Here is an 11895-nt window from a genome sequence, read left to right as displayed (position 1 = left end):
ATCCTCTCCGAATTCTCCATCGCGAATTATAAATCGTCTAAAGGGGGACCAATCAGAGCTAAAACACGAATGTAAATGAGCGAGAATTTAACGACTATTTGAGGACGCCAAGCGTCCTCGATAAGTAACACTCCACCGATTTAAATGCAAATTACAAATTCGAAATATTAATATTTATCTAAATGAGAAGTCAAAGAATTCGCTTTCTCAACTTCTCATCCTATCTCTCGTGTCCTTATCTTCTTCTCTATATTAATAATAATAATATTAATAATAATAATAATGATAATGATAATAATAATCATAATAATGATAAAAGAGATGAAAGAATCATAATCTAGGACGATTGTCGCAATCGTAAAGACGACTCTGAACGAAAGTTGAGCGTCGAGGGTCTGAGAGACTGCCAGTCCGGCCACGACTTCCTTTTCCCACCTCGACGCATTGAAACTTTCATCGACACTCGGAAAAGGAGAATTCGCTATCGTATTCCAATTACGTCGTCACTATCGAGCACACCGCGTACAGCCGGGTACGACTAAATAACGATATTACATGATCGTCGATTGAGCCACTTACGAGAGAATGAGAGAGAGAGAGAAAGAAAGAGAGAGAAAAAGAGCGAGAGAGAAAGAGAGAAAGAGAGACTGTACGTAACATAACTGTATTGCAAACGGGATTTAACAGGAGACGCAGTCGTCGTTACAAGAGAAACACCAATGAAGAAGTAACAATGTGTACACTATACATAATATATAAGTACGTATAAAAGATGAGTAAGAGATGAATAAATCTACATATATACATATATGAGAGATAGATTAATAAAAAATCTCAAGCCACCACATCATTGTTATTCACCAATACTGAAAAAGAATATTCCCCCGACAGGCATAATCGATAAACCGTGATCGAGACGTCAAATTGTTTATGCCGTGATGTACTTACAGCTGAGGACGCAATAAAGAGGCGAGATATTGGAATAAAGAGGCCGATTTAATTTGATTGAAATGACAAGGTCACATGATATATCTTCAATGGAAGTCGACATTGAGATACGTGTGTGTATAGATATATAGGTGTGTATGTGTGTATATTGGTGTATACATGCAGAGAAACGGGAAACTCCATAAAAAATAACACATCGCCTTAGCCACGGGTGTAAAATATCGCGCACCTAGCCATTTCTCTCGTCGTCAAAAAGTGTAAATAATTGTTCACAGCGCATAAAAGTCGCCCGCCGGTTTTGTCAAGTCTAAAATAATCTGTACGTGTCTGCATATATCACACGTGTGCATATCGCGCATTACGTTCGATCGCGCGCGTATAATTCTTATCCTTTTACAAATTTCACGGCTCGAAAGTAAATTCATAAAAAAAGAAAAAAAATCGATGTAAAAAAGAAAATAATATACTTTCTAAAATAACGGTTAAAGTTAATTCGCGCGAGATTAATTGGCGCCAATTAAAATTTCCGTGTTGCGGTTAATCGCGAGAGACGCGGAAACAACTTGCGAAAACACGCTAACGCGTAATTCTAATTCAACCCGCGGACCTGCTATTTTTTCTCCCCTCAGCGAGTCGTTTCCTCGCAGTTTCCACGCGAGCAAATGGGACTTCGCTGTACGATTTAAGAAGCCTATCCTGACTGTTGACAACAATGTAACAATTAAACACGCTCAAGCTTTTTCTGTCCGCGGAAAGTAAGAATCCATTTCTCTTTTTGAGTGCTTGCGTAACGTCGATTTTCGGCATCTTTCCACGGACGATTGAATTGTCAATTGACTGAAGACAACATCGTGTTCTCTCAAAAATTTGTAGGTGTTACTAAAAAAGTATATTCGTTTGAAAGTTTTTCGATAAAGCAACTACAATATTAATTTACTATTTCTGAGATCGATTGTCCCCTCAATCAAATGTACAAAGTTTTCTTATCTAACAGCGTCCACAAAAATCCGCAAAGTGACACGATGTTTGTCGATCGATGCTTCAATTTCCCCAACGACGTTTAATCGAACTCTTGCACAACATACAGCGGCTCGTCCTGCATCACCTCCTGGTCGTTATCGTTGTCCTCGTTGTAGACATTTCCGATACCGCCGGCCATACCGTCTGTAGGGCCCATCAACTCTCTTACGTTGATCTGCCCGTCCTCATCCACAATTATAACGTTGGTCTCGGCAGAAACCTCGTCAGATTGACCAGATTTCTCCTGACTCTTTGACGTTGCCTGCCCTGAAAGGTCACCTCGGCATATTTAATCCGTCAAGACTCTTCTCGTACGGAAAAGGTGAAAAGTCGCGCGTCACGAACACGGCGCGTCAAGAAAATTCCGAATAAATGGTCTTCCGTGTATTTTCCACGCGCTTTTCCACAGAGTTTATCGAGATAAGAATTTCGACTCGAATATATTTTAACGCAGTCACATGGCACTTTTACGATAACTGACGAAGCGTTCGAGCGTGCTTCGCAATCGGATTAGACATACTGGTACGCGTCGCGAAAATTTCCAGGGAGAAAGAGTGACTTATGAATCAAGTGCGGTTACGTGTATCGTAAATATGTATAAAGGCGCCGGGAGCGTATGTTGGTCGGAGGTTTAATCATCTCCTTTGAGATCCGCGACAAAAACCGCCGTGTTGTTTGTATGTTACACCGACCTTGACCAAGATCCCGAGCTTTGCCCAGATAGGAATACTCGCGCGCATTAGCTAAGCCGGATATCACGCAGGCACTGACAGCGCTACGATTGAGATTCATAGGGGATGCGTCGTACCATTCGTTGTAATCCGCATCGTAGCATTCGACATACGCGATTGTACTGGATCCTGAAATGCACACATGCACGCATTGTATTGGATCCCGAAATATATGCACACATCTACAGATCTAATGCCGGCTCTCCGGACGTTTCCTAATAAATAGAACTCCACCCTGAATCTTATCGCAAACTGTGCAAATCGTCCAGGCCGAAATTTACGTATTATTGGAAAATTTACCGGAAATTTATTAAACGCGATAATATCCAGGTTGCGTTTCGTTTATAAATCGAAGTGACAATAATTTTTCAGAAATACCGTCGTAACCGCCAATGACAAAAATCATATCGTCGAGTATCGCCGTGGCGAAATTGCTGCGTGGACTAAACATCTCCGACACTTCGTGCCATTGGTCGGAATGGTTTGGAGTGTAGCGCTCCCCTGCAAAATAAATATATATGTATTTTTCGAATGGTGCTCTTCGGTACGCGAAGCGTCTGCCATTTCAAACACTCGTACAGGAAATATTTACCGTGCAGTCGCACAGGTACAGAGAGAGAAAGTACGTTTACGACTGTCGTGGTAACTCATAAACGATATTACGTAACCGGCGTGGTTAGAACGGGACAGACTATTTCTATCGCTACTATTTGCTTGGATAAACATTTCACTGTAAGCTAAATCTTGACAAATGCACACGGGGCTCCGCGAAACTGCCTTGAACATGACTAATTAATTACTAACGCAAATGTGATCCTATGAGATGATACACCTACATAAGCTTGATTTTAATAATTAAGTATGCACGCACGTTTATGCTTAAAATAATAACTTATATAAATTAATAAGCATTAACATAAACTACATAGTTTTTCCAATAATCTATCAGGATAGAAATATCATTAAAATGTAACTTTATCATTCCACTTGTAACAGACTGTTAAAATTGTACATCGTCCACTGAGCATTCTAATGTTAATAAGCGAAGTCAATATTTTAAGATTGTCGTAAAAAAATGTCAAAGTTTTTCGTACGATTTCGGATAAGGGATAGTTCAGGTTAGCTTAGAATATTCGAACAAGTTATATGATCAAATAATTCGTATAGTTTGACATTCAGGCCCGAGAAATCCGAAAAATTGAAAGTTCGATCTCGAAATTATTAAGAATTGCTCAAAAATGCCAAGCACTAAGCCCTAACAAACCGTACTAACCGGAATTCAATCTCATGACACCGCTGAACCCACCGAAGGCGTAGAGACTGTCGCGAAACGCAACGAGGGAGACGCCGGATCGCGGACTGATCATCAAGTTGAGGTTGCTCCATTGATTGGTTTCCACGTCGAAGACCTCGACCGAGTTGAGGACCTCCAGGCCGTTGAAGCCGCCGACGATGTAGATCTTGTCGTGGAGCGCAGCCGCGCTGGCGTCTGATCGTTGTCGGTGCATGGGTGGAATCATCTCCCACTGATTTTTCTGCGGTTCATATCGTTCACCGGTGTTCGTTCTCACGTGACCGTTGAATCCGCCAAGCGCGTAAATCTTGCCGCCTTAAACGATCGTCCGGGGAACGCGCGTTAAATAGACAATAGCGCAACGGACGAGACAAATAATCTTGGTTAAACGCGCGAAGAGAATGCGACGTGAGTTTCCTGAGACAGGAACGAAGGGTGAGCAAGAGGAGAATGAATCCTTCCTCGAGCTTTTACAGAAATAAATCTTCCTAGCTTCTTTCAGAGAAAGAGAGAGGACAAATCTTTTTGTTTTTCTCTTAAAGACCAGTCTATAGAAATAAATGTTAACATTTGCGCACGTTAACGCCAATATTAGGATGTTTTTTAAGGATTCTGGTTCTGCTGCTGTGAGACCCTGTATCAATGAGGTCAGAAAAGAGAAAACACATGCCAGAAATTCTATTTCCAAATAAAAAGATATTTGAATGAAACAACACTTCAGACCGCTTGAGCATATTTGTAAAATATTTCAACAACTATTCTTTTCCCTTGATAATCACAATAAATAGCTTTAAAGTTAATTTGGTCAAATCACGAAGAATGATAAATTAAAGAGGAAGGCTGCACGTCACGTTAATTTTAAAACTATTTACTCTAAAGGAAAATAATAGTTTTCGGAGCATTTTACAAGTATACTTAAACAATCTAAAGTATTCTTTCATATAAATATCTATTTGAAAATGATACGCAAGTATTTTTGACATGTGTGTTTTCTCGTTTCTGACGTGATAAATTTCAAGTTCAGCAGCAGTGGAACCAGGAGTCTTAATCTCAATAGAGGATAATAATCAAGCACACAAGTTGACAAGATATTTTCGTCTACGTTCTAGAACTCACCATGCGTACAAACGCTGACGTAACACCTGGCGTGATACATACAAGCTCGTTCTTGCCATTCTTTCGTCACCGGGTTAAAACATCGGACTGTGTTGAAGTGTTCGTTACCGTCGTATCCGCCGATCATGTAGATGAGATTGTTCAGGGTGCATAATCCGTGATAAGCTCTCGGCGTTACGTCCATATTCACTGATAGAAACCACCTGTCAGCTCTAGAGTTCACGTTTCGATACGTTACACGATTCCGGAGGCGTCAATATCGTTCTATCTACAATGTTCGAAGCTCGAGCAAGGTCGGTATCTCTCCTGTGACTTTAAAATTACTTCAGTGTATGCTCTCGGGTTCTCTCAATGCGATCTTATGCACGCTATTCTAATATTTCCGACCTTACTTTAGTGACAGATTTTCAGCTGAATTGTAAAAAATACACCCCCATCTTCAAGACATAATATTTAACAATAAATAGTTCTAAATAGCAATATTTATCAAAATTAAATCAAATTTATACCAAGTGGAATAATTCGCAAAATTGTGATTAATAAAATGCTATAAATATCTTTTTTTATAACACAAGAACATTACGAATTTTTGTTAAAAAATCTGTTACTCTCTCTCTCTCTCTCTCTCTCTCTCTCTCTCTCTTCATATATAAAATATTTACATATCTGTTTTTTTTTAAGCTAAGCCTAAACTGTCTTTTCTCACTCCCTTTCTCATATATATGCGTGGCAATATTTTCAGACGGTCTTAAATTTCAATTTCTATGGAAATCTCCGTTACACGATATGACTTTGCCGTTAGGCGCACCTCGTGTCGTAAGTCTCCACAAAATTGGTCGGCGAGCCAGCGCTCCATCCGCCGATCGCGAAGAGAATTTCGTGTGGTACACGCGGCCTCGCAAGGGGATTCCTCAGATCGATCTCCCCGCCATGCTGCTTTGAGTCTTGTTCGGTTAAATAAGCATTCACCGGCAACAATACTCTTTGGCACGCCTTGAAACGTTCGAATAGATTCGAACGCGATTAAAATCGCCTTTCGACGGAAATGAAAACGTTTTCGATACACAGACTCGACGTGCTTGTCGTTAACGGCATGCTTATATTTTACGTGTATGAGATTGTTCCGCTATAAGACGCACTGCTACTACATATACATGCACTACGTGCTTAGGTTCATTGTTATGCAAACCAAAGCGAAGCCGGAGCAAAATGCGACGATCAACAGTGACGAAGGTGCGTGCTTACTTCATCCTCCTCGACGAGCTTCCAGCTGACGACGTTATTAACGAAATACTTATGAGTCATGAGGCCGTAACGTATGCATTCCAGCAACCTGGGCAAATAGACTCGTCTTTCCTCGGGCCTGTTCTCGACCCATGTCTTGATGGCTTCAAACACAATCTCCTCATTTTTAACGTTGAGCTCGTCGTTGCTCAATATCGTCTCCAGCTCATCGCAAAGAAGATCCTTGAATTCCGCGCTCTCCTGCAGTATCTGCTTGAAGTGGTGATGTATGTACTTCCGGCCTTGTTTCTCGAGATCACGGCAGAAGTAGTGGCATGCGAATTTAAAGATACCTGCGGTCACGTGAACGCGCACGACGACATGCGAATTATATCCAAGATAAACGTGATGCGAGCCAGCTGATCTTGAAAGTGGCTCTCAAAGATCAACATTACACAAGATGATGATTTAGAACTTGAGAAATTTAACTTCCAGACTGTTGTATTACATTCAATAGGGATTATAGGTAAATTTTAAGTTAACTTCAACATAGCATTTACAATTATGTGTAATTTGTCGAAAAATATACATCATTGCGTACATTGCGTACATTCGACAATTGAGCAATTTTTATGTTTCTCGCCTCATGATTTTGATAAATAATTTACCTAAGCAATTATCCGGTCGTAACTCTTGCAATAAAAACTGACAGCAGAGCTGGACGATTCCGAGCACTTCGAACTGGTCGGCGAACGGTAATAATTGCTCGACATTATCGGCGTTCACATTACATGTGCCTGTGTAGGCATAGTCGAGGATCAGGCTGAAGATCTCGCCGGGAACGGAACTGATAGCTACTTCCGTGGTCTCAGTTTTGCCGCCTTTTAGACTGTTAGTGAAAAGGGCTTTGAAATACGGGCTCACCGCAGATAATATGGCGCGATGGACTCGGAAGACTTGATCCCCTGCGCATCTTATAACACCGTCGCACAGCTGCTGATTAGCTCTAAAAGCACCGTTATAATTCTAAAACTACTGCCATACCTCTTAATTAATGATTTATATAACATTCCGTAAGTGTGTATATACAAAAACCAGAAACAGAAATAGAAAATGAGTGTCCTGAATACAAATAAAATGTCAAGCGACATATAACTTGTAGTGCCGATAATTTAGTTTAATAACAGGAAGAAGATAGATTTAAAATTTCTTGGAGAGCAAAATGAGCTCAAACTGCACTAGTTTCGTATTTTATACGAGAAAAAAATATCAAATTGTTTGAATAAATTGATTAACTCCTTTCTCTCTCCTCTCTCTCTCTCTCTCTCTCTCTCTCTCTCTCTCTCTCTCTCTCTCTCATATCTTTCTTCTCGTCCTGTGGGATGTTATTTTACATTTGAAAGGTATAAAGTAACAAAGAGAAAATACGGGAAAGCTGTCTCGAATATCCAAGAGCGAACCGGACACTTTCCGCGACATCTCACAAGCTCGCGCGATTTTATCTAGAAACTACACATTGTCCCGACAGCCACGAGAGAGCTAACGATCCTCGCCGCGTGCGGGAAGGCCTTAATTACGTGAGCGCGCGATTACGGACCTGAGCTCGGACCAGACCACAGGGAACTCCACAAGGGCGTAATTAGACGGCAGACACATGCATTTCCTGATTCTCGTCGACTGCTTCCGCCTTAGCTGCCTACGAACTTTACTGACGCCGGAAGTGGCGGCGCGTGACACTCGGCTGCGACTCGACTTCCTAAAGTTCATTCTGCCAGCGTCCACCTTACCGAGGTGGCGACTGGGGCCACGTGCATCCGGTGCGTCGCCGAGTGATCCTCGCCACGTGCCCCGAGCTTACCACCGCCTCTTCTGCTACACCGCTTCTCAATGCCTGAACTGCCTTCAGCAGTTTTTTCCCTCTTGTATTTGTTCGCTTGGCAGACACGAGTAGCGCGGAGACGCGCGTGTGTGACAGACGAAGGCTGCAAAACCGGCCGACTTCGATTCGATCGCGCCTCTCGATCTCTCGAGATTATCGCGTCGAGTATCCATTCAATGTGTGCTTATATTCGCGATACACAATTGGAAGATCATACAATCTTTAGAGATTACATTTAATGGAACAGAAATGCTAAGGAAAGGGAATTAAAGATTGGGAATTTAATAATATGAGCGTGTGTTCGAAGGCATTTTCGAGCGAAACGACTCCCTAATTATTTGGAGCATTGTCATTATACTTTTTTGAGAAATATGGTATAAGTGTGTTTATTCTGAGAGGAAAATTTATTTTACGCGTTCCTGAATGTATTTATGACAAATATATGACATAGCGTACAAATTATAGTAATCATTTATGAAGCAGATACAGTTAGTCGCGATCTCGAAGATTTCTTTGGATTTGATGTTCTGCAAGTAGCGTATTATTTACGCAGCATTAACAACACTTAAAAGAACTCGCGCCAACGTCGCGCTACCACGAATATCTCGCCAACGACTGTTTTATCAGAATTTCCTTGCGAAGCGCAAAACACTTTACCACGCCTCACTGCACCCGATAACATCCTTGCCCCCTTCCGCACGTAAAATATTTCTGACCCATTTGCGATCGGGTGGCAAAAGAAAAATCGAATAATCTAAAAATAAACTTTAATCCTTGTAACTTAATAGACTTCCGTAAGAAGCAAAAGATATTTCTATCTGTTGACCCATAAAAAGGCCTGACGGAGAGTGTCGCGAAAGAGAGTAAAAAGTTTTGAAAAGATTTTCAAGGATAAATGTTTCTTTGTGCGTGTTGTCCATTTGACTGATAATATGCTTACGTTTTACGAGATAAAGGCACAAAGCAAAAATGCACAAACACAATTTTTAGCAAGATATTAGAAGATTCGGCGGAGCAAATCGGATGCCTATAATGTATCGATTACGGGAAATGAAATTCTGTTCTTTTTTCGTCAGATTCTTACCTTTCCAACACACGAATCAGCGAGGAGCTTCACAAAGAGAGAGAGAGAGAGAGAGAGAGAGAGAGAGAGAGAGAAAATCGCACAAATTCGTGTCTCTCATATTCATCTCTTTGTCGCCACAAGTAACGATCACGTTTTCCTTTTACTCTCTATCTAAAAGACGACGTGTTATCTCATTGTGGTTTTTTTTCCACGACACTTACTTAGCTGCCTCAATGTAAATTAATACGAGCAAAATGATCTGTGTTTTGCACAGAGTGTATTCACGTTTAAATATAACTCTAGGAATTTCATCGCTCGGAGAGAAACTGATTTTACTCGAATTTTGTGTCTCACGGAAAATATGTTAACCTGCCCGCACGTTGGTTTCGCGGTTAATACTTCCAGCAGTCAGTAATTGGAATGCATACATTATCTTCATTTGTGGTCATCATGGATGAAAGCGTAATATCCAACAACAATTTAAATCGCCGTTGGACTATACATTTTTGTCTATTTTTTATATATATCCTTTTATCACCTACCGATTAATTATTTCGCTGGCTCGCTTTGATTCGCACGCGCGCTCATAAAAGTAACAGCCCTTTCCTAGAAAGCTTTTCCCAGCCTCACACGGTGGGGCTTTTTGCATACTGAAAAACAGTATCGCCCACACTTCCAAACTCCCCCGAGAAACCCTTTTAAATTGAATCGGTAATGTAATGATACAGAGAACCCGTTAAGCAACTTTTTCATCCGCCGTGTTGCCACTACGGGAATCCCCACAGTTTGCACTCAACATGAATGCCATACCGTGATAAAACGATTTGCACATCGGCGATCAAGAGAATGTCCACACTAAATGCAACGGCGAATCAACGGGTGCCGACTTTTGTCAAACGCACGAATAAATTTGTACAGGAGTTAACTCGCGCGCTTTTTAATCGGTTTATTAGTAGCGTGTGCGGCTAGGATTACTCTCGCGCAAACACTCAATGCGTGGTAAATCGGCAGATCGCGCGGCCGATACAAAACGATACTCGGGCGCGCGAAAATTTGTAATAAATTTGCCCTCAATTTCAGAACTATGAGATACACAAGCAAGTCCGCGCATAAACGCATTCGCGCGGCCGCAAATTCACGTTACGCATACGCCATCGTAATCTGCACGCACATATGCATGTCCACGGCACGCACATATGCATGTTCACGGCACGCACATATGCATGTCCACGGCAGAGCGTGACGCACTATTGTTGGATATTACGCTTTCATCCGTGATGATCGCAAATGAGGATAATGTATGCATTCCAATTACTGACTGCTGGAAGTATTAACCGCGAAACCAACGTGCGTGCAGGTTAACATATTTTCCGTGAGACACAAAATTCGAATAAAATCAGTCTCTCTCCGAGCGATAAAACTCCTAGAGTTATATTTAAACGTGAATACACTCTGTGCAAAACACAGATTTTGCTCGTATTTTAAAGTTATCTGGTGTTGACATTTTTAGAAATATGAATCTACGCTGAAACGTAGTTGAATATTGGAACATGAGCTAATAAATACATGAAATAATAAAAAAGCGTCATCAGGGGAAACTTCGAGTAATATAACTATCGGTAATATAGCCATTTCGAGGTTTCATGCAATAGGCAGAGATCCTAGTGCCATAATAACAACGACCTTGGCCCGGTTTGTACGACTGAAATTTTTCAACGTCAGGGCCACGAACTTAGAGAACGTGCGAAAAACTCCCACTGGCGTATACGACGGACGCCGGCTACCAATCGTCCGAAACGCGCGAAAAACACATCCTCTAACGAGCAACGAGGCCATCGATGTCCTGAAAACGGCCGAAACTTCAAATCGTGTTTACCCGCGAGAATGGAAATGAGCGACTGGAGCGTACAGCGTTAAGTTAATAAAAAAATAAAATCCCCCGTTTCACACATCAACGGGATAGTCGGGATTACTTTTCGTCAAATCGTAAAATATTTAAGAGAATACTACGAATGTATAAGCATCGATGCGTGCGCGACACTCTCAGCATCTCTTTAAATATTGCATACCATTAAAAGTGATATACAGACTCTTTCAAAATTATATTATAAGCTGAGAAACAACACTAAGCGTCATAAAGCTCACAGATACAAACAATGAAATTTTAATAAATATTCGCAAACTAGTCAAGTTATTTTTTTCATTTTTGAGCGGCTAAATAACGATAGCAGATAAATTGCAAACGCTCCTTCGATCTCGCGAAAAACGCCATTTCTAAATTATTTCTTCGCTTTAATATTCAATATTCACTAGTAACTGTATTGATCTCGACACTATTATCATAAAAAAACGAAGAGTAATCTAAGCAGTTCAATTCCGTGAGTGAAAGAGCATAAATCGTGTAAAAAATGTTTCTACTTAAATCTTTCACGACACGCATTTTGCTGCAGTTATTTTCTATCAGAGTTCTTTTAGTCAGGATTTCTAATCGGTCCACATCGTGTTCGCCATTTTTAAAAATAATCCTGATAAGTAAATACACAGTACATATATATATATATATATATATATATATATATTGTATATATATATATATATATATATATATATATATATA

General features: G+C 40.7%; 1 protein-coding gene across 1 annotated transcript in view; it reads right to left on the bottom strand.

Moving 5' to 3' along the window:
• Window positions 1–639: 639 nt before the first annotated feature.
• LOC116847081 (kelch-like protein 10) overlaps window positions 640–11895 on the bottom strand; it is a 17575-nt gene continuing 6319 nt past the window's right edge. The window contains exons 2-10 of the mRNA XM_032821691.1: window positions 7931–8131; window positions 7002–7339; window positions 6355–6686; window positions 5918–6102; window positions 5110–5321; window positions 3973–4308; window positions 3078–3200; window positions 2661–2828; window positions 640–2235 (exon numbers count right to left, since the gene is read on the bottom strand). Coding sequence (XP_032677582.1) covers window positions 2009–2235; window positions 2661–2828; window positions 3078–3200; window positions 3973–4308; window positions 5110–5321; window positions 5918–6102; window positions 6355–6686; window positions 7002–7339; window positions 7931–8131 — 2122 coding nt within the window. The 3' untranslated portion in view covers window positions 640–2008. The remainder of the gene's footprint in view (window positions 2236–2660; window positions 2829–3077; window positions 3201–3972; window positions 4309–5109; window positions 5322–5917; window positions 6103–6354; window positions 6687–7001; window positions 7340–7930; window positions 8132–11895) is intronic.

The sequence above is a fragment of the Odontomachus brunneus genome, unplaced genomic scaffold (assembly GCF_010583005.1).
Source record: "Odontomachus brunneus isolate Ranch 3 - 2012 unplaced genomic scaffold, Obru_v1 Obru_scaffold_073, whole genome shotgun sequence".
In the NCBI taxonomy this organism is placed as follows: Eukaryota; Metazoa; Arthropoda; class Insecta; order Hymenoptera; family Formicidae; genus Odontomachus; species Odontomachus brunneus.
This window is presented reverse-complemented; position numbering and strand designations above follow the sequence as displayed.